Source organism: Engraulis encrasicolus, chromosome 24 (assembly GCF_034702125.1).
Source record: "Engraulis encrasicolus isolate BLACKSEA-1 chromosome 24, IST_EnEncr_1.0, whole genome shotgun sequence".
NCBI lineage: Eukaryota > Metazoa > Chordata > Actinopteri > Clupeiformes > Engraulidae > Engraulis > Engraulis encrasicolus.
In genome coordinates, this window is record NC_085880.1 from 18,258,528 (window position 1) to 18,282,159 (window position 23,632).

General features: G+C 46.9%; 1 protein-coding gene across 1 annotated transcript in view; it reads left to right on the top strand.

The window, feature by feature from the left end:
* The window catches only part of LOC134441009 (collagen alpha-1(XIX) chain), a 283,761-nt gene that overhangs the window by 256,362 nt on the left and 3,767 nt on the right, over window positions 1-23,632 (top strand). The window contains exons 51-54 of the mRNA XM_063191198.1: window positions 5,901-5,945; window positions 6,997-7,149; window positions 13,113-13,179; window positions 14,175-14,294. Of these exons, the coding sequence (XP_063047268.1) occupies window positions 5,901-5,945; window positions 6,997-7,149; window positions 13,113-13,179; window positions 14,175-14,294 (385 nt within the window). The remainder of the gene's footprint in view (window positions 1-5,900; window positions 5,946-6,996; window positions 7,150-13,112; window positions 13,180-14,174; window positions 14,295-23,632) is intronic.

Sequence of the window (23,632 nt, forward strand, 5' to 3'; positions counted from 1 at the left end):
CGTGTGTGTGTGTGTGTGTGTGTGTGTGTGTGTGTGTGTGTGTACGTGTGTGTGTGTGTGTGCTCCTTGAACATGTCATTTAATGAGTACTGAAACGTATGTCAGAGCCGTGGTGTCGTAACCCCCCACTCCCCTCCGTAACCCCCTACCGTACCGCTCGCCACACTCCCCTCTGCACCCCCCACCGCACGCTGGCATGACTCCATCTCGCTATTCTCTCCATCTCTCTTCTCTCTTTCTTCCTTCTTGCTCTTCATCTTTTCTTTTTTCAGAGTGCCAGATCGCTAATCACATGCTCTTCTCCTTCAGTTCTCTCTCTCTCTCTCTCTCTCTCTCTCTCTCTCTCTCTCTCTCTCTCTCTCTCTCTCTCTCTCTCTCTCTCTCTCTCTCTCTCTCTCTCTCTCTCTCTCTCTCTCTCTCTCTCTCTCTTGCGCACGCGCCCGTGACAGACCTCTTCCTCAGGTTTTCTTCGCAGTGCAACACTGCCATCTAGCAGTGGGCAGAAACACAACGCCTGACTTAGAAAGAAAGAAAACACCAACACGCAAGCCTCTCTCTCTCTCTCACACACACACACGCACACGCACGCACGCATGCACACACACACACACACACACACACACACTAGAGAGAGAGAGAGACAGAGAGACAGAGAGACAGAGAGAGAAATAATGCTTCACTCTCTGTAAGATTTTTTTAAATGTTTTTGCCGTTCTTTGAGGTGGAGGAAAACAGAACTCATTCTGCACGGTGATGGATTTGAACATTTGCTTCAGTGAAACGTGTGTGTGTGGGAATATAGTGCATGTGTGGAGGAGAGGCATTGATCAAAGCAGTGTGTGTGTGTGTGCGTGTGTGTGTGTATGTGTATGTGTGTGTGCGTGCGTGCGTGTGTGTGTGTTGATTTCATATGCAGAATCCAAGCGACAGGTGTTGTGTGAACATTAGCGCATGTGGAGACTGCAGCTCAGGATTTTTCAGTGCAGAGCGAGAGGCCAGACATAGTGTGTGTGTGTGTGTGTGTGTGTGTGCATGCGTGCGTGTCCATGTTTGTATTTACACAGGAGTATGTATGAGCTTGCTTGTAGTAGGCTATAAGCAGGCATGTGTTTTGTGTGAGCTGTGAGCATGTTTATGTGGGTGTACTGTACGCATGCGAATAAATGACTATACATGAGAGAGAAGAAAGAGGGAGAGAAGAGAGAGAAGGAAAGCGAGAGAAAGAGAGAGGGAGAGAAGGAGAGAGGGAGAGGGAAAGGATGAAAGAGAAGAAAGAAAGGAGGAGAGAGATGAACAGAGCAGTGTGCGAACCTTGAGGGGCACTCGTCATTTCATCAGCCTGCTAAGGATGTGCGTGCGTGCGTGCGTGCGTGCGTACGTGCGTGCGTGCAGAAGGATCTGCAGCAGCCAGGCTCAGTAACATCCAGGCAGACAAGGTAGAAGTGAAGGGCTTTGATGCAAAATGACGTATATCCATTTTGGAACATTTTGGGGAATTGACATTTTTGTATTGGGCATTGCATCGCACAACAACATGCATTTTATATAGGTTTAAAAAGTATGTTCTCAAAATATTTGAATAGCAAGAATACACACATGGATGACATGGACGTATGGACAGGCACTTCCAATAATAAAATGCAAAAGTCAAAAACTTAATTGTATGTCATTTTGCAACAAAACTTTTCATATATACTCATAGCTCAGGCACTCAGAGAGAGGGAGAGACAGAGAGAGAGAAGAACTGTAGACACTCTTACAAAATTGAAAAATAATGCAAAAAAACCCCAAATTCTACATGTGAAAGGTGTGTATGTATGGAACGCTAAATGAGCCACGCTTAATTAAATAAATATGGAGGTACAGTATGGAGGTACAGTATGCTTTATCCCTTGTAAGGTGTTCGGGTCATTTTGACCCGTTTTCAGTTTTTAGCTTGAGAAAAATAGTAGCAGATTCACTGGCTTTGGCTCATTTTCAGTGAGGAACATAAATCTGGAAAAAAAATTGTGACCCTCCCCTGCACATTTCTATTACACAGGAGGTGTTCCCGGGTCATTTTGACCCATATCACGCTGGGGGGCTTATACATTAATATTTTCTATACTCTCTGATACAACAGTGATCACATGTTGAGCAGACAAGGCAGAGGGTGAAGAATGTGGAACAAGGAGTGCAGATATTGTTCGGTCCTTCAGTTGTGCATCAATGTTTCAACCTTGAGCGATAAGAGCACTAGTGATTCAATCCGAGAGTGTGGATTGAGTTTACTGACTTTCTTCACTGTCTCCTTATCTTTCCCTCTGTGTAGAGTATCTCCCACTCTCAAAAAAATAAATAAACAGAAATTCTCAGACGAGGGCAACATGAGGGTGAATATTAGCTATGATTTTTTCCTTTTTTCATCATTTTTCTCTATGCCCAGGTCAAATTGACCCGAACACCTTCTATGTAACCAAAACACGAACACCTTACAAGGGTTATATACAGTTTTTTTCAATTGCCAACAAGCGTTTACCCATACTTTAGATACTTTTTCTAAACTCTTAACACAGACTACCACTTACCAAGCACAATTGGCCAAACAGTTCATTTTCTTCTCAAAAGCATGCACTGTTAAATATACACAAAGAAATGCATTCATTGACTGCTAATTGTGTGAAAAAGGCATGTAATGTGTCAACTGTATGGCAATGGAAAGTCCTTGGTGTGCTAACTGTATTAAGAGTTTTGCAAATGTAGCTGAGGATTGGACAAAAGTTTGTTAGCAATTGAATTGAAGCGTGTGGGTAGATGGGTAGGGCGATGGGAGAATGCGTGTGTGAGTGTGCAGGCGTGTCTGTATTTGTGTGTATTTGTGTGTATTTCTGTGTGTGTGTGTGTGTGTGTGTGTGTGTGTGTGTGTGTGTGTGTGTGTGTGTGTGTGTGTGTGTGTGTGTGTGTGTGTGTGTGTGTGTGTGTGTGTGTGTGTGTGTGTGTGTGTGTGTGTGTGTGTGTGTGTCTGTGTGTGTGTGTGTGTGTGTGTGATGAGAGTAGGCGTTACAAGGTTACTCGTAAGTAGTGGGCTGGCATAACATGCATTGCCCTTAGTCATGAGTTGTGGTGGTGGTATGTGTGTGTAATGGTATGTCTGTACCTTTGTATGTGTGTGATTTTGAGTGGTGAGAGTATGTGGGTGGTGGGAAGCAGTGAGATAGCGGGTCATGCATGAGGGGTCAAGCCAACTCCCAACTCCCACTATATACAGTACTACACTACACTACACCACACCATGTTTTTTGCCACTATTATCACTATTTTTGTCATTGTATTCAGGGTGCGATTTGTCGGAAAGCCAGAAGGGGGGATGTGTTTCAGATTTCAAGCAATATCAATGGAATTACATTAACCCTCCTGTTACCCTCAAATTTTGAAACAGCCGTGATCCTTGGGGTCAATTTGACCCCAACCACTTAAATGTCTACAAAATCAGTAGAAAACAACACTTTGGCACATGTTTATGTGGCAGATATGTATTATTGATCTGTTGGTGACATAAAAAGTCCTTTAAATATTTCCTAGCACCCCCACACATAGCCCACACACCAAAAAACTTAATCCATGACTAGGCGAAATTTAGAAAAATAGCAATAAAATCTCATTAATTGGTCTAAAAACAGATGGACACATGTTATTGAAATTTTAGTGGCTCCATACACTCCCTAAAAGTGAATTTCTATTACTTATAACATTTGAAAGAAAAAACACATTTGATTATCAAGGATAGTGTCTATCTATTAACATATGGGTCAATTTGACCATAAAAGAAATAGACATATTCCCAAACATTCAGAGGGTTTTTTAAGTCCAACATTCATTTTCTTTGAATGTTTGAATGTGTATTTATCACACAAGTATAATAGTTAGGTAAGAACATGGATGCATTGCCAACCAAAAGAGTTTTGGGAACATCATAGAAAAGCATTGTTTTCTACATGATTTCTGCGCTTGAATTAGTGTGCACATAAGGAAGAAAAGGTTTGCATGTGCTCCTTGTATACGCATTACATGTTAATGGTAGTGGGGTAAGGTTTGAAGGAACAGGGCTAGCAACTTGTATGTTTACTTCTATTCACTATTTATGCCCACTGGAGAACTTGTGGTATGGACGTCAATGTGTAGGCCTATGTCCTTCACAAAAGTTACAGCTGTTGCTGTTCCTGGAAGGTCCTTCCTTCTCTATGTCAGGTAGCACCAGTTTATAATCAATGCTGCAGACAACTATGTCAATTTGAAACAACACACTGAACAGAGGAGAAGAATAGCACCATTATATCTCTCAACATAGCAACTAGCCTTGAGATCGCATCCACCTAAAGAAGTACAACGGCTTGTCACCATCAGAGCAGTCCATTTCAATCTTTGGATCACAATCATAAAGAGTCTCTTCAAATATACAATCACTTCTAATTATGTATGCTGGGCACAGAACAGCATGCACAGCAATGCTGACTATATGACCCATCTTATGCTAGTGTGTGTGTGTAGTGGGATGGTGCAAAAGTAGCTCACAGGGTACAGGGTTGGGGGTGGGGGGTTGCTGTGGGGGGTGCCATGATGGTGCTACAGGCACAACAAGGTTCAGTTGGTGGATTTTGTCAAAATGTCAATGCTGTACTAGCCACCACTGTTCAAAAATGTTGTCGTGAATACGTTTTAGGCCTCCCCCATATCATTAGTATTTTTATTTATCAGGGCCAAAACAAAAGCAAAATGTTCCAAAGAAACATGGCTGAATAGCTTATTTTCATGTATTTCACATTATCTAAACAGATTTTAACATTTATTTGCAAAATATGGATGTTCCATTTATGTTTTATACACTAGAATAAATTGGGGTCAAATTGACCCCAAGGAACACGGATGTAACCAAAATGTGTACAGCACTTAGGAAAAACATTTTTGTGGAAATTTCACTTTTTTCACATTTATCCCATCTATTTAGGAAAAGTCATCAAAGATGAGGTCGAAGAAATATGTACTTCATATATTTTTCAGACGTTAAACATCGATTGGGGTCAAATAGACCCCAAGGATAACAGGAGGGTTAAACTGTGATTAAAATCGAGTAGAAAAAGTGGCAATATCAAAACCAGAAGAGGGGACAATCCCCACAAATCGCACCTTGATTGTATTTATTTGCAAGAACCATGTGTGAGACTTGTGAACATTGGATTACCTTGTGGTATGAAATCTGTTATCAAATAAACATGCCTTGCCTTCCACTACACTACATAACACTACTCCACACCACACGACACCACACTACATCACACTACACTACACTACACTACACTACACTACACTACACTACAGGACAGTCATGGGTAAGTGGTTAGGGTGTCAGACTTGTATCCCAAAGGTTGCTGGTTCGACTCCTGACCCGCCAGGTTGGTGGGGGGAGTAATTAACCAGTGCTCTCCCCCATCCTCCTACATGACTGAGGTACCCTGAGCATGGTACTGTCCCGCCGCACTGCTCCCTTGGAGCGCCATTAGGGGCTGCCCCCTTGAACGTGTGAGACATAAATGCAATGTCGTTGTGTGCAATGTGCAGTGAACACTTATGGTATTCCCAGTTGGGCTTTCACTTCACAGCAGCAGCAACTAGAGACTGGATGTCTTCCACGAAGTTATTTACATCAGTCCACTCATCAGTCTCCTCTGTTTTTCTCCTCCCACCTCTTTCTTCTTTTCCCCCTCTCTCTTTTCCTTTTCCTCCACTCTCTTGTCTCTTCTCTTCTCTTCTCTTCTCTTTTCTTTTCTTTTCTTTTCTTTTCTTTTCTTTTCTTTTCTTTTCTTTTCTTCTCTTCTCTTCTCTTCTCTTCTCTTCTCTTCTCTTCTCTTCTCTTCTCTTCTCAGGGGGCCACAGGTAGAGCTGGAGATCGTGGATCCAAAGGCGAGCGTGTAAGTTCCCCTTCCCCCATCTCTGCATCTCCCCATTTTCTAGCAAAATCATGTTTTACTGTAATAAGTGAAATTTCATTAAAAAAAAGAGAACACATTGAAACTGAAAATGTGAAGGCTTGTATAGCTTGGAGGTGGTGAGGAAGGGTGGGCAGGGTAGGTGTTGGTAGTGGTGGTGTATAGTTGAGGTGGTGGTGGTGGTGGTGGTGGTGCGCACTCTGCCGTGCAGTGTCCACATTTTAGATAAGGCTCCAGCTCCATTTGTGGGCCATTGTGCTAAAGAAACAATAGCAAATGAATGGCATGATTCACGCCAGACATCCATCCTGCAGAGTCTTCCACACATGTATTTATTGAGAAAGAGAGAGAGAGAGAGAGAGAGAGAGAGAGAGAGAGAGAGAGAGAGAGAGAGAGAACGAGAGAGAGAGAGAGAGAACGAGAGAGAGAGAGAGAGAACGAGAGAGAGAGAGAGAGAGAGAGAGAGAGAGAGAGAACGAGAGAGAGAGAGAGAGAGAGAGAGAGCAAAAGAGACAGAGATGTGTTACAGTTTTTCTCAATTGGTTTTGTACATTTCTCACAACAGAATAGTAATTCTCAAAACTTCTTGTTCAATTGTGACCTCCTGCTGTTACCTGTGCACATGGTAAAATACGTTTCTCGTAGTTTTCAGCATTTAGCAAATGCTTTCATCACCATGCAAATGGTTGTGTACAATTCTCAGTGTTTTTGTACATTATCAATTGATTTTGTCGTGTTCTGCAAAATGCTTTGTTATGATAATCCATGAAAGATCTCACTCCCCAACACATTTACACAGTGACATAACATTTTGATGGCTCTGACACGTTCACAGACACAAAAACCGGGTTTTGAGAGATTGGGTTTTGCAGGTCATCCATGGTGTTTTGCCACTTGTTAAATCTTTTTTGGAAATGAACGTGATGTTTTGCAAAATGCGAGTAAGATTCGAGAAATGTACAAAACCAATTGAGAAATATTGTAATGGTGTGTTGATCCGCTCTCCTCTTATTGCATTGCTGTGATGTTGCAGGGAGACCCAGGCATCCCTGGGGAGCGGGGCGTGCAGGGGGAGAGGGGGCGTACTGGAGACCCGGGAATCTCTGGACCGAGGGGGCCTTCTGGACTCAAGGGAGACCTTGGACCACCAGGACCAGCCGGGAACCCTGGGCTCCCAGGAATACTGGTACGTACCTGTACTGTAATATTATCCATAACAAGTATTATACCCCTGTGAATACTAGCCTGATTATCATCGACTTTCAAATCTCTTCGAGACTTGGTCTGACCTCCTTTCATTTTTTTAAACTTCCCAAAGTTGTTGTGGGTTTATCATGCCATGGTGAGCGAAGCAATGAGCAGCTGAGAGGCACTTGTGTCCCTGATGAGCTAACAGTTGAAGACGGGACATGGGCCCCCATGGAAAGCCTAAAGTCTAAATAATACTTGATGTTGATGGTGGGGGGTAATATATTCATGAAAATAGGACAACTTTGTGAATGTTGATAATGAAAACCTAAAAATATTGCACGCAGTGCCTTTAAGAAGTCAGCATATTCATGAGTTGTGATAATGATGTGCTGTTTTCTCACTTTCTTGCCCAGACAATAAATATTAACTTCAAACGGTTGTATAATTAAAGTTATCAGAGTGCCTCTGCCTCTGCCTCTGCATGTCTCTGGTGCTGTGTGCTATAGGCAGGTCCGGATTAAGAAGGCCCGGGGCCCTAGGATACAGGTTGCTGTAGGCCCCCACGGAAGACAAATTTCATAACAAAATAACAGAGTAGACGGCGTCTTTACTCCAACGCAGACTAAGTTGTCAATAGCGCACCTTGTTAAATTTCTCCAATTATATTGCCCCCCCCCCCACCTCACTTTTGCCAACTGGGGGCCCCCTGGCAGGTGGGGGGGCCCTAGGCTGCAGCCATATCTAGCCTGTGCATGAATCCGGCGCCGGCTATCGGGCGCTCTCATCTGTGCTGAGCTGAGCTGTCTGTGCGCTGCGCTCGCTGGCTAATTGTTTGGTGCGCTCCTGCTCCGACTGTAGGTGTGTCAGTCGGCCATCAAACATCCACTTCACAGGTTCATGTAATTAATGGGAACCTCACAACTCGCCTTCCCCGTCTCATCTCTCATCTCTCTCTCTCTCTCTCTCTCTCTCTCTCTCTCTCTCTCTCTCTCTCTCTCTCTCTCTCTCTCTCTCTCTCTCTCTCTCTCTATCCTGCTCTCCCTCCCTCATCTCTCATCTCTCTCTATCCTGCTCTCACCTCCCTCTCTCTCATCTCTCATCTCTCTCTATCCTGCTCTCACCTCCCTATTCTCTCAACCCTCTACGCCAGTGTTCCCCAACCTTTTTTGTCTTGTGTACCCCCAAGCCTTTTCGTTGTGCCATGAGTACCCCTTAAGTCAAGTTCTATATCGTTTTCTCCATCTCAATGTAACTAAGCTCCATATATTTGTTAAAATTTCATTTTTCCAAGTACCCCCTGCAGTGTGCTCGCGTACCCCTAGTGGTACACGTACCCCTGGTTGGGAAACACTGCTCTACGCTGCTCTCTCCTCCCTTCTCTCTCCTCTCTCTGTCTATCTCTCTCATGTCCTTTTTTAATTTCCTCCTCTCTGATCTTTTTCTGTTCTCCATCTCTCATCTTTATTTCTCTCCCCTTTCTATTTTGGTTAACTTCTCTCTTCTCTTCTCTTCTCTTCTCTTCTCTTCTCTTCTCTTCTCTTCTCTTCTCTTCTCTTCTCTTCTCTTCTCTTCTCTTCTCTTCTCTTCTCTTCTCTTCTCTTCTCTTCTCTTCTCTTCTGGGGCTGCTCCTTGTGGAGTCTGCTCTGTGGTGTTTGTGCAACATGGTAGCATAGCAGAAGTGGCTGGGAGGCTGACTGGGGGAGCCTGCAGTCCCATCTATACTCAGCACCTCCTCTCCTCTCCTCTCATCTCCTCTCCTCTCCTCTCCTCTCCTCTCCTCTCCTCTCCTCTCCTCTCCTCTCCACTCCTCTCCTCTCCTCTCCTCCTATCCTCTACTGTACTGACATCTCCTCTCCTTTCCTGTCTGTCTGTCTCTCTCTCCCCCTTACAATAACTCTGTGTTCCCCTATGCCCCCCGCCCCCTCCCCCAGTTGGGTACCGCTGGCCTACCACAACAACCACAGCACCCCGTTTCAGCATCCCATGTCTCCCATCTCCCCCACCTCTCCTGTGCTCTCCTCTCCTGTGCTCTCCTCTCCTGTGCTCTCCTCTCCTGTGCTCTCCTCTCCTCTCCTCTCCTCATCATCTCCTCTTCTCTCCTCTTCTCTCCTCTCCTCTCCTCTCCTCTCCTCTCCTCTCCTCTCCTCTCCTCTCCTCTCCTCTCCTCTCCTCTCCTCTTCCCCCCTGTCCCCTTTCTCTACCACCTCTCTTCCACCTTCCCCCTTGTATTATCTATACTGAGCACCTCCTCTCCTCTCCTCTCCTCTCCTCTCCTCTTCTACCTCCCACATCTTCTTCCCCTATGCCCTTTTCTCTCACTTTTTCTAGAGGCCTCCTCTCTCCCCTCTCCTCTGCCCTCTCTCCTCTTCCCTATACCGCCCTCTCTCCTTCTCTCTTCTCTCTCGCTTCTCTTCACCCTCTCTCTCCTTGTCTCCCTCCATACCTCAGCAATCAGGCCACCCTGTGTGTGTGTGTGTGTGTGTGTGTGTGTGTGTGTGTGTGTGTGTGTGTGTGTGTGTGTGTGTGTGTGTGTGTGTGTGTGTGTGTGTGTGTGTGTGTGTGTGTGTGTGTGTGTGTGTGTGTGTGTGTGTGTGTGTGTGTGTGTGCTGCCCCTGCAGGGCCTTCTGGGGAGCAGCTTGCTGTGCTGATGATGCTGGAGGGTAGAGGAGGTGTGTGTGTGTGGGAGGGAAAACAGGGTGTATGGGACGAGTGTGTCTGTGTGTGTGGTTGTGGTTATGTGTGTGTGTGTGTGTGTGTGTGTGTGTGTGTGTGTGTGTGTGTGTGTGTGTGTGTGTGTGTGTGTGTGTGTGTGTGTGTGTGTGTGTGTCTGTGTGTGTGTGTGTGTGTGTGTGTGTGTGTGTGTGTGTGTGTGTGTGTGTGTGTGTGTGTGTGTGTGTGTGTGTGTGTGTGTGTGTGTGTGTGCAGGGAAGTCGACAAGGGGGGGACAAAGGGGTCTGCTGTCCCGGGCCCAGAGAGAAGGGGGGCCCAGAATTGGGTTCTCATTACATTGTATGTATTGGGTGAGGGGGTCCATTCAAATGACTTTGTCCTAAGCTGTCAGTGGCCCTGTGTGTGTGTGTGTGTGTGTGTGTGTGTGTGTGTGTGTGTGTGTGTGTGTGTGTGTGTGTGTGTGTGTGTGTGTGTGTGTGTGTGTGTGTGTGTGTGTGTGTGTGTGTGTGTGTGTGTGTGTGTGTGTGTGTGGGGAGGCTGAGCCGCAAGCACTGCAGAGGATGAAGATCCACCCCCGCGTGTATATTTGCACACACACACACACACACACACGCACACACACACACACACACACACACACACACACACACACACACACACACACACACACACACACACACACACACACACACACGCACACCACTTTCTCTCTCGGGTTACGTAATCGTCAGCAGCCACTGAATGCGTTCGTTAGTTCCCACCAGAGAGGGCACACTGTGTTGTGTTGCATATTCCACTGAATGCCGGCACTCGATCCTGACTCCTTAGTAGCAAAAGTCCTTGGTGGAGAGTTATCTCATGTCTGTAAATCATCTCTGTGACTACAGCTCAGTTAGGCCTTGTGAGGGTCTCGGCAGAGAGAGTAGAGAGAGAGAGGTTCCATTGGCCCATTGTTTCCTGGTTCTATTATGGCCCCCTTAGGCAGACCTAGGCAGACCTAAGGACTGTTCTATTCATTGTAGGAGCATTATGACACGGCCCTTTAGGCAGACCGGAACCTGGTCATGTTAGGTGCCCATAGAAACCTATTAGAAACCTATATTATCTCTATTAAAGAATCTCTGGTCTCGGTGTTGGAGATTGTTCAGTGTGCTGTGTAGTCAGGGGGAGCATTCCAATATGCAGACTTTTGTGCTTGTGGCCTCGCATATTGCTGACGTGGAGAAAATCATAACGTTTCCCAGCTGTCAGCCTTGCCGCAGCAATTTTTGGGGGACTGTTCTTCATTCACCATCCCGATTTCAAATGAGAAAATGACAATAGAATCGTACTTTTGCAAGATGTTGAATTCATTTTCTGTCGTCGGTGACGTCATCATGAGGTCACACGCAGGCAAGTGAGCAAGGGAGGACGGAAGTTAGCATATTGGAATCTGCCCTAGGATGACAGACGGGCCTTGTCACAGCGCTGGAGGCTGTCAGTGTTGGAGGGTGTCACTCAAAGATCTGAAACTCCTATGCACAGCCAGGTCCCAGGTGCTGGTGAAGTGCTGTCATCAATAATCCAAAAGTAAACAAGAAGGATCACCGCACACTGGTGGACTTGCTTTTGCTGATTTTTTATTGTTAGGTGAACAACGCATTTCGTTTTGGTGTTCAGGTTCACCGGTGCGTTTTTCACTTAACAATAAAAAAGCAGCAAAATCAAGTTCACCAGTGTCAATGTGTGGTGATCCTTCTTGTTTACTTTTGGATTACTGATGACTCCCATTGCCATTGTGACACAGCACTCCACAGCACACAAGTGAACACTGCACACTGCACACAACGAACTTGCATTTATGCCTCACCTGTGCAAGGGGGAAGCCCTCAATGGCGCCCCTAGCGAGCAGTGCGGCGGGATGGCACCATGCTCAGGGTACCTCAGTCATGGAGGAGGATGGGGGAGAGCACTGTTTGATTACCCCCCCCACCAACCTGGCGCATCGGGAGTTGAACCGACAATCTTTGGGCTACAAGTCTGACGCCCTAACAGCATACCCATGACTGTCACTTGGGCGCACTGGGATAATGGACAGAACCCATGGACGGGCTTATTTTTTTAACCCTTCTGCTGCCATATCAGGTCACTGGGGCATGGAGGTGTGGCTTCAGCCCCAGCCTTACCCAACACCCGCACCACTCAGCACTAGCCTGATTATCATCGACTTTCAAATCTCTTAGAGACTTGGTCTGTCCTAGAGCATAGCAATTAACGTTTCCCAAACGGCATACTTAACCCGCCTCCCTTGGTTTGCTCAACGTTGACTGTTTCCCGACAAAGTGGTTGGAGTTCATGATTTTTCTGTAGTTCAGAAACAATATTTACATTGCTCTTGGCTTGACTAAAAGCAAATGCCAAAGCTGTTCTGTCAATTGGAGGGCGTGGCCTGGCTAACTCAGCACGACTCAGCATGCTCAGAAAAACGTCCATAGAAATGAACAATTCATAACATCAATATGGCACGTGCCTACACATCTCCCGCCTTTCTGGGAGCAAGTGCCAATTGCCTGCTGAGCGGCGCTGTCCTTGAGCCAATCATCTTGCCATATCTATGCAAGCTCAAACTTCAGCTTTTACGACTGCTCAGACCTGATTGGTTTACCTTCGCCATCTCTGTTGTATAGAGTAAAGTATAAAGTAGAACCATGTGTTGTTTACATCTGTAAGAGTACTTCATACATTACGTAACATTATGTTGCATTACATTACACTTGTTACATTACATTACGGATATTATTACATTATATTAGGGATGGTTGCTGTGGTTGTTGTGGTAGGCATTGAGACTGACTAGTTGACAAAGAACTGCTCAGGAATGATTTATTTATTTTCATTTTCATTGGAGCGATTGTTTGTGTAAGTGTTTCCGGCTTGCCACCCAAGCCGCAGATATCAGCGGCGGGTGCTGGGAGAGATGGCATGCGGAGAGTTGATTACTATTCCAGCGCGATTTCATTCCTTTATCTCTTCACGCCACCACGCGGCCATCACATCTCCCTCTGGCACGAATACGCCATCACTACCCTCACCTCATAATTGCATTTCCTTAATCTGCTAAACACGTTTTGCTTATGTTTGTGTTTCCTTTTTTCCATTTCATTTCCCTTTCTCTTCTCTTTCTTTCTTTCTTTCCATCTCTCTTTCACGCTCTCTCTCTTTCCCTCTCTCTCACACTTTCTTTCTCTCTCTCTCTCTCTCTCTCTCTCTCTCTCTCTCTCTCTCTCTCTCTCTCTCTCTCTCTCTCAGAGTGACCCTACGGCCATGGAGGAAATTAGGACGTTTATCCGAACTGAAGTCTTGAGGATTTTTGAAGGTACGCCTGCCTGTGACAAGATCTAGTGGCATGAAATGTTTATGACCCTGGCTGTGTGTAACGTAATGGTGTGGAATCCCAACTGGCAGCTACCTACTAGCAAGAGTGGGCCAAGTCACGACTTCCTTCCTCTTTTTTTGTGAACTCAACTGACAAATTTGTCACCGTTGGTGTAATTGCTAATGAGAACGCTGACCTTACCTGTCTGGTGGAATGAGAGCTGATCAGGAGCCGTGATGGCTCACCTCCCCGTCGGGGCAATGTTCAGTTCTCGAATGATTGCACCCAAAGGTACTAGAGGAATACCTAATTAGAGGGTAACTTCGTGAGTTTGGCACTACTACCGCTACTTCCAAAAAGACAAATTAGACACTTGAAAACATCTGTTAAAGACAGGTTCATTGGAGGTGACTGCAGTCTAACTGAAATATAAAGAAATTGAACTCCTGCATACTGCCAATGACAAAAAGCCTATACTTCACAATGTTTTGATCGGAGACATTTGTTAGGCTTCTTCACAATGGTTTGATCATAGCCCTTAAGGTTACTTTCAAAAATGTGCCGTTTCCTTCGTGCTCTCCACCTCTCTTTCTCGGTATCTCTCTTTCACTCTTGCTCTCTCTAACCGACAAATGTGTTTAATTGCTCTGTCCTTCTTCCCCTCCACCTGTAGCTTCCTCTCCTCCAGAGCAGCTGGCGAGTGTTGCTCTCTAACTGATACATTTGTTTAATTCCTCTCTTCTTCTCCCCCTCTACCAACTCCTCCTCTATTCCTCTCCTCCTCTATCTTCCTCTCCTTTCTTCTCCTCCTCCACCTCCCCCTCCCTCTCTTCTCCTCTCTTCTTCTCCTCCACCTCCCTCTCCTCTCCTTTCATCCTCCACCTCCTTCTGCTCTTTTCTTTTTCTTCTTCTCCTCCTCCACCCCCTACTCCTACCCTCTTCTTCTCCTCCTCCTCCTCCTCTCTTCTTCTCCTCCTCCATTTCCCCTCCTCCAGAGCTACAGAAGACACCGGCGGCCATCTTGGCGTCTCAGGTGCGGCAGGGGCCTCCAGGTCCCCCGGGCAACGTCGGCTCCCCGGGTGCCCCCGGCCAGCCGGGCCCCGCCGGCCCTCAGGGTAAGGACCCTCCTGCTACCCCCCCTCATCCTCCCACCACCACCCCCCAGCCTCTGGAAATAGCAGACTAAAAACAAATAAAAAGCAAAACAAAAACATTGTCCAGAGAGAGCTCTTGAACTGAACTGTCTCCCTAAGTAACCACCAATTCAACTTCCCATCTCCCCAACGTCCCCAGTTCCCAACGTCCCCAGTTCCTAGTTCCCAGTTCCCCAACTCTCCATCTCCCCAATGTCCCCAGTTTCCCCCACCCCAGCCTCCCGCCTCCAGTATAGTACCCACCCATCCCATCGTCACCCATTCCTTCTCCCCACCCCCAACCACCTACCCCACCACCCTGACCCCTTCACAACCCCTACCTGAAGACTGGCTTCCTAATGACTGATGCCAAAGGCTGCTATATGAACTGTGGGTGGGACAAAAGTAATGGAGAGACTTTAATTTCCAGCCTTTTTCGGAGAGATTAACCTTGATGACGCGGGTTTTGCCTCTCTCACCAAGCTCCTTCGCACTGCCTGCCCCTTCCAAGTCATTTCTCAAGTGTGATATTTAAGCCAAGAGGAGGTGTATGACTGTATATGGATAGTGTGTGTGTGTGTGTGTGTGTGTGTGTGTGTGTGTGTGTGTGTGTGTGTGTGTGTGTGTGTGTGTGTGTGTGTGTGTGTGTGTGTGTGTGTGTGTGTGTGTGTGTGTGTGTGTGTGTGTGTGTGTGTGTGTGTGTGTGTGTTTGTGGTGTTGCGCCATATGTGCTGGTGGCATGGCACTATTGGTGGTGCTTTCTTAGATTTATTTCAGCTTATTTCTTTTTTTTTTTTTGTCCGGGACTTGTGATTTAGGGGTCGTCCATTAGAACTCAGAGGGAGGGTCAGTCGGCTTCAGGCAAAGTAAGATTTGAAATATGAGCTGCTCTCAGACAGCACACACAAGTGGCACCCACCCCAGCCAACCAACCAACCAACCCCGAGACGGGAAATGAAAACCCAAAGAGTTCACAAACAGGGCTGGTGTGGAGGAGCAATAGGGCCTGGGCACTTTCGGTTTAACCCCTTAGACCAGAGCCTATGTTATAACCTTACTGTCACCGAAACTGTAATGGCTGTGTCTTAATGTGTAACTTAAGGCTCCTGGTACTGTCATAGCAATGTTGTTATGATGTAGTTGAGTATTTTCTGCAAATAGTGAATAGGCCCACTGGCGACCCCATCTGCAGTAAGAGGCTACAGGGGCCCCTCATAATTAGCAGGGCAGAACTGACTCACCGGTGGCCCCTTATTTTCAGAAATGTAAGGGTGGGGGGCCCACTGGGAAGTGCCTGCTATACCAGAAGGCCAGTCCAGCCCTGTTCAGAAAGCAAGCACCAGCTCCAGGGACTACAGTGATTGTGCGCAGAAGAAAAGGAGAGTGGTTAGGCTAGGAAAGAAAGGGAAAGAAAGAAAGAGAGGGAGGGAAGAAAATGACGTGGAGGAAAGGAGAGAGAAGAAAGCGAAGGGAATCAGGAGAGGGCAAACAAACGGAGGATGAAAACTCTTTTTTTCTCTCTCTCTGAAAGAGTGAAGCTGTCGGAGAGACGGCCCGCGAATGCGAGTTGATAGTAATTTTTCTGTAAAGGATTGTGGGTATTTCTTTCCCTCGCTCGACACATTTATCAGCGCAATCTTGGGGGGCGCAGAAGGCGGGAAGAAAATGGCGAGGAGCTTTTGGTGCGCGGCGGCGACACACGCAAACATATGAAGACAAATGAGGAATTGGGCTCAGAATAAGAGAAAGTAATATCAGTGTGGACACACCAGGGCCGGGGATGGTGGGGGTTGGAGGGGACAGTTGGTGGGTATAGAGGCTCACGATATCTCACTCCCTGCAACAGAACGCATTGAACAGGATTGGACTGGCCATAGGGCATAAGGGCATACAGGGTGGGCTGTTGATGGTTTTGGCCTGGCCATCCCCTTTATGTAATGTTATCAGTCCTAATGCTGCTGCAGCAAATCTCACAGAGTCAGATTCAAATATTCATTTTGGCTGTTGTGGTTAAAACAACTCATGTTAGATGACAACTTTTTTTGTCACTGGCTTCATTGTCTCTGTCAATGCCTGGCAGACCGGTCTTGGCTGAAAATGCCTGGCTCGATGTTTTGGCCCAGTCCAGCCCTGGCAGTGAAAAACAAAAGCAAGCAGACTGAATGAAGGGGGGGGGTGTAGAAAGAGGGACAGAGAGGGAAAGAGTGGAAGAAGAACACAGAGACAGAGAATAAGGGGGGGGGGGTGGAACTGAACGGAGGTGATCATTTATCAAAGGCTGAGCAAGTGTGTGACTGGTCCCACGGGCAGCCTCATCAATAATGATATATTGCTCTGATGTGTCACTTCCATCAGTGTTACGGAGAGCTCAGCTATAGCGAGTATCCATACACCTCAGTATTAAGGAGAGCTTGGCTATGGAGAGTATCCATACACCGAACTCAGTATTAAGGAGAGCTTGGCTATGGAGAGTATCCATACACCTCAGTATTAAGGAGAGCTTGGCTATGGAGAGTATCCATACACCGAACTCAGTATTAAGGAGAGCTTGGCTATGGAGAGTATCCGGATGCCACAGTATTAGAGCTTGGCTATGGCGACTATCTAGACGCCCCAGTTTTAAGGAGGGTTTGGTTATAGTGAGTATTCTGTTGCCACAGTATTATGGCCTGACTATGGCGAGTATATTGTTGCCATAGTATTAGGGCCTGACTATGGCGAGTATCCATAAGGAGGCCTTGGCTATGGCAAATATCCATAAGGAGTCCTTGGCTATGGAGAGTATCCATAAACAGGGCTTGGCGAGTATCTGGGTGACTCTGTGTCAAGGAGTGTGTGGCTATACATGGGTTTCCGATGTCAAACGGTTTGCTGCCTGCGCAGGAAGGAATCGCAAACTGCGTAGCATTTTGGAATTCTTGCCTGCGCGTGCAGCCAAGTCCTGAAATCCATGTATAGTGAGTATCCGGACACCAAGTTTGAGAAAAAGAGGCCCTCTTCCCTTTGTCTGCTCTCCAAAGTTCTTTCCACGGACGCTGGTAACTTCTAGAGAACATGTGCTGGGCTACGATAAGGAGGAATGTCTGAGTGTTCAAGTGTTCGTCTACCTCATTGTATTTACGCACATAGACTGACTATGTGAGAAGTGTCTGCTGCCACTGAAACCTCTAAAAACCCTAAAAATCTAAAAGCCGAAAATTGCTGCTTCAAACTACCATGTGCTATTTTAATGTATGTTCCGCTTGTGTTTCTATAACAGAGTTTACCCACTTGTAACTGTTCTTTATTGTTTTGCAGTTGCTAATATTCTACCCTTGTTTGAGGTGATTTTCGTGTCTAATTGAACCGCAAGAATGTTTGTTATTACCAATATAAGCTCAAGTGTGGCATAACATGCAAAGCGTAAAAAGGAAAGTTAGGGATGGGCGTACACAGTTTGACTGCTGGAAAATCGGAGCCTTTAAATAAATATTAATCTATACGTATATATATATTTATTTTATTATTTTTTTAATTTGCATAATGTTGCTTTCCTGCGTGGTCCTCCACAGTGGAACTGACATGAGAGTTTGGGGTAATATTTCCTCATTATTTCTCGTCATCCTTCAGTGGAGATGGGGCTGCCGCTGGAATAGCCAATTTGGCTCCTTCTGAAACGTGCCAAAGTGAATAGTTTATGGAGAAAAATAACCATCCTGCTTCAACCCATGTACCCACACTTCACTTGGGATAAAAACAGCAAGTCTTAGCTTTGTTTCTGTTTTTGTTTTTTCTGTTTTTCATTTGTATGGATGTTCAGTCCTTTGGCAGACAATGACGTCCCCTCCCTTCTCCTCAAGTCAGAGTTTAGCTTAACTGTTTTTTCCAAGTCCACTAGTGTCACTGCTGTTTCTGACCCCTTTATTCCCTCCAGAGACAGAAACTTATTGGATTGTATTTGTTTTCTGAGTTGGGAAAAAAAACCTGCAGGCTAACGATTTAGCATTGACTTCTCATGGTAATCTCAATGCCAGATGTTGCTTTTTATTTTCTGCTGTTTTTGTTGGTGTTTGTTTCTTGTTGTTGTGCTGTGTGCCTAAAACTGTTGTGCCTGTTCCCTTTTTTGCCATTTACACTCATTTTTGCTTTTGTTTCTGTCAGGTTTTTTTGTGTTGCGCGTTTTCCTTGTGTCAAACCGAGCCCTCTGATCACTCAAATCTTAAAGCTGAAAATATCTCTTAATTGTAACTGTTGTAATGTTGTAAACCAAACCATTGATATTTTGTGAAAATAATATGAATTTTACATGTCAAATGGACAATATTTTGATAACAGAAGTGTGTAGAGCTAATATACCTTTGTAATATTGTTGGCATGATGTGACTTTTTTCATTTGTAAATGAATGTCAGCTGCATCAACTGTCTGTTTTGTTACACTCACTAGTTAATTTACTGTTAATAAAGTAATGTTTTAACCTAATGGTGATGCTGGTTACAAACACGCTCCTATGTGTCCATGTCCGCTTGAGAACATTGAGATGTTTGAAATCGTGCTGGTTATACAGTGAGTATAGGCAAGGTGCTGTGACTCATTATGGGAACAGTTCATTATTGTCGATTTGCTGTGATTATTTTCATCAGCCTGGGTTTAGATATGTAGATGTACACACGAAGGGAAGCTTTGTATTTGCTAAAGCACCTGCCCCTTTGCCCTACTGGACAAAAAAAATGCCCTTTTTGAAAGTTCTTTATTGAAGCTTTTTTGTCACAATGCACTGTACTGTGGTCCATGTTGACATGGTAATCTACAAATGCTTCACGATCAAAAGCATGTGACAATAATTGCCCGATATAATAGCCTCTATAAGGCAGTTTCACAGTAAGTTCCACATGCCCCCAGTCCCCCCTTCAGCACCTGTCCCCCAAAATGTCTATGCACGCCACTGGCCCTATGCCATTCTGATGGACTACAGGGAGCAATCACGGGTCCTTCTCCTTTTGGGTCGAGCTGAGGGCCGAGGCACTGAGAAAGCCCTGACTCTTCATGCAAATGCAAATCAGCCCGCAGAGTAGTCACCCAGACAACCCCAGAGGTATGAGGTAGTGTTTTCTCTCAGCGTCGCAGGCAGGCTGGCAGGCAGGTAAGCTGGCAGGCAGGCTGGCAGGCAGGCAGGCAGGCAGGCAGGCAGGTAAGCTGGCAGGCAGGCAGGCAGGCTGGCAGGCAGGCAGACGGGCAGACTGGCAGGCAGGCAGGCAGGCAGGCAGGCAGGTTGGCAGGCAGGCAGACGGGCAGACTGGCAGGCAGGCAGGCAGGCAGGTAGGCTGGCAGGCAGGCAGGTAGGCTGGCAGGCAGGCAGACGGGCAGACTGGCAGGCAGGCAGGCAGGTAAGCTGGCAGGCAGGCAGGCAGGCAGGCAGGCAGGTTGGCAGGCAGGCAGACGGGCAGACTGGCAGGCAGGCAGGCAGGCAGGCAGGCAGGTAAGCAGGCAGGCAGGCAGGCAGCAGGCAGGCAGGTAAGCTGGCAGGCAGGCAGGGAGGCAGGCATGCAGGCAGGTAAGCAGACAGGCAGGTGTAGGCAGGCAGGCAGGCATGCATGCAGGTGGGCGGGCGGGCAGGCAGGCAGGCAGGCAGGCAGGCAGATAGGCTGGCAGGCAGGCAGACTGGCAGGCAGACAGGCAGGCTGTGTGCCTTCACAGACAGGTAGGCAGGCTGTGTGTCTTCTCAGGCACTGTTTATACATAAGCAAACATTTTTCTTCCCTACGTTTACCAAAATATCTTTGTTACACACCACTTTTGCCGGAGTTTTAAAAAAGATTAGTTTTCCAAGGAAAAACCTGTTTGTGTGTATACGAAAGGCACAAATGCAGGGAAAGGTCTTCATTGATCAGAATAGCCGGGTAGTAGGCTATATATAACCGGCCCCTCAGGCAGGCAAGCAGGCAGGCAGGCAGGCTGTGTATCTTCTCAGGTTGTCAGGCTGGTAGGCTGGTAGGCAAGCTGTGTGTCCCTGAGACTTGGACTGCAGTGCCCCCTTGCTCCTGGCTGTGGATCTGTACAATTGTAAAAACACAGGAAGGGAAGGGAAGGGAAGGGAAGGGAAGGGCGGGGAAGGGAAGGGAAGGGAAGGGAAGGGAAGGGAAGGGAAGGGAAGGGAAGGGAAGGGGAAGGGGAAGGGGAAGGGATGGGGAGAGGAGAGGAGAGGAGAGGAGAGGAGAGGAGAGGAGAGGAGAGGAGAGGAGAGGAGAGGAGAGGAGAGGAGGGAAGGAGGGGAGGGGAGGGGAGGGGTGTGGAGGGTGATGTGCGGTGCGTTGTTGTCAGGGCAGCTGTACAGGTGCAGTGGGAGCCTGGAGGAGGAGTAGGGGTCAAAGACGTTTTTTTTTCCGGCGCAGACGTCAGGTGGCACAACGGCATCTAATGCCCACCAATTAATCCGTCATGGGTTGTTGATACACTGCATGAACATGCTTCTTAGATAGTCCACAAAAAAATCCATACAATAGTGGCACTGACTGTCATTGTGCCGCCCTAACATGTGCTACTTCCACAACGTCACCGACACCGACCCCCAGGTACTCTTTGCTCACCTATCTGCCCAACAATGCTGCTAGCGTTGCCCTGAATGGCTCCTACAGTACAGTACAGAGTTCAGATGCAAAACCCCCTAAGTGCCTTTTCAGAAAATAATCTTAATTCATTTTTATTTAATACAGTGCTATCAAAATTGCACATTTTTAAATGTTATTTATGTAATATAACCATTTATGTGTATTATCAAGTACATGAATGTAAACCAAACCAACAATGGGGTTCTCTAAAAATATAGAAGTGCAGGTCTTCAGAAATGGAGTTAGGGGGTTTTGCATCTGAACTCTTCATTTGCTCCTCCGAGGCAGCTTGTCATCAATAGTATTGTTTGTTTGTTTTGACATAATTATTTGTTTTATTTTAATGTGTTGTTCCGGTTACTATTACTTATACTATTGTTATTGTATCACTATCCTCTTATTGCTGTTAATGCTATCATAATCAGACAGCTGCTCTTACGTCAGACCACACTGTTGGCATTTTCAACATTTTAAAAGCCTTTTGTAGCACCCCCCAGACCCCGTCTCTCCATCCCTGCATCCATCCATCCATCCCTCCCTCCCTGCATCCCTCCCTCCTGCAGACACCAGGATTTGGCTTGGGTACCCTCGGGTAGCCTCCTTAAGCCCTGTTCCCTGCCTTGTGGAGCTGTGCGAAAATCTTCCCCAACCTGTCTCCCTCAGCAGAGCAGCCTTGTCTTGGTGAAGGGGGAAGAGGGGGTGGGGTGGGGGGGGGTGGCGTATGGGAGGGAGGGAGTAGGAGGGCATGGGAGTTTTTTGAGGGGAGGGAGGAGGGAGAGGGATGGAGAGGGTGAGGGTTGTTTTGGTGAGGGGGGAGGGGGTGGGTGGTGGGGGGTGGGGGGTGGGGGGTTCAGTTAAGGTGCGTATGGGAGGGAGGAGTAGGAGGGGATGGGATCTGTTTGAGGGGAGGAGGGGGTGAGGGATGGAGAGGGTGACGGTTATTTTGGGTGGGGAAGGCGGGAGGAGGGAGGTGCAGGGGCTGGGGAGGGGGGAGGAGGGGAGTCCAGGATAAGATGGCGGACAGAGCTCGGGCAGTGCGTATTTCAAAGCCTCCTGTCCTCCACCTTGATTAACACAAGAGCTCCTCTGTGCTCTCCTGTTCTCCTCTGTGCTCCTCTCTCTCTCTCCTCTGTGCGCCTCTCTCTCTCTCTCTCTCTCTCTCTCTCTCTCTTTCTATCTCTCTCTCTCTCTCTCTCTCTCTCTCTCTCTCTCTCTCTCTCTCTCTCTCTCTCTCTCTCTCTCTACCTATCTCTCCTCTGTGCTCTTCTGTCCCTCTCTCTCTCTCTCTCTCTCTCTCTCTCTCTCTCCTCTCTCTCTCTCTCTCTCTCTCTCTCTCTCTCTCTCTCTCTCTCTCTCTCTCTCTCTCTCTCTCTCTCTCTCTCCTCTGTGCTCTTCTGTCCCTCTCTCTCTCTCTCTCTCTCTCTCTCTCTCTCTCTCTCTCTCTCTCTCTCTCTCTCTCTCTCTCTCTCTCTCTGTCTCTCTCGTGCGAAAGGGCGCCCGTCCGCCAACCTGCATGTGCTGCTCGGAATGCACAACTAGCGTGTGCTTTGGGTTTGTTGGAGTGACTGAGCACAAGAGAGAAATGGGAAGGCACCAAGAGAGTGTGTGAAAGAGAGTGAGAGAGAGACCGAGACAGACAGAGGGAGAGAGAGGCAGAGAAAGGATGCAAGTAACAGTACTCACACACTTACCACAATGGGCTTCTGATGGACAGACGCTTGTGTTGTGCCTGTATGTGCGTGCGTGTGTGTGTGTGTGTGTTTTGTGCGTGTTCGACACTGAGTGCTATGTGTGTGTCCGTCTGAGGCTGTCTCGTTCAAGTGTGTTGCTATGCCCCCTGCTGTCCGTCTGGTGTAACAATCCCACTGGCTTTGCCACTAAACAACTACTCAAACAGCTGCGAGCGTTCTGCTGGCATAATCTGAGATAAAACTGCAGGTGAAAACAAATACAGTCCGTTAGATAAGCTTCGCGATCGTTTACAATGTTACCATGGCACCAGGAAAGGTATGATGACACTAATAATACTCTGGATGTGCTTCTGGTGTCATCACCTTCCTTGGACAAACAAAGCATTTACCCCCAAGCTCTCTGTCAGCCAATTATGGGATTCATAATTAGAACCATTTATGTTTGGACACAAAACAACTACACCATTGCCATCGACCATTGACTTGTTATGTTGTGTTATCATCATTATCATTATGTCCAATGGTGCTAGTGTTTGTTTGTTGTCACCTGACCCGTGTGTTGTGGGCTAAGGCTCCTTTTTTATTCTTGCTTTGCTTATGGAGGCTTCTCCTAGATGTCACACTGACAGGCAGGTCAACAGGCAGGTCACACACACACACACACGCACGCACGCACACACGCACACACACACACACACACACACACACACACATGCACACACGCACACGCACACACACACACTGTTGACCTGCACAACAGGGGCCTAGTCCCGGGCGACTGCCTTTGATGCCTGTTGTTTTGACAGCATCTTTAACGAGACTGTATATTTTCTTCACCTAAAGTCAGTCTCTCTTGTTTATGTTTTATTCACTCTGGGTTTTTTATTCATTTGAGAATATATACTCTGTTTCCGCATTCTCATAGAGAGCCACATTACTGGCGAGATGTGGTCACAGACTAAGGTGCTGTTTCCACGTAGCCTGCTATTTTTAAAGCCTGCTATATTTTTCTCCTGTTTAGGTGTAAACGTAACATGTGGATAA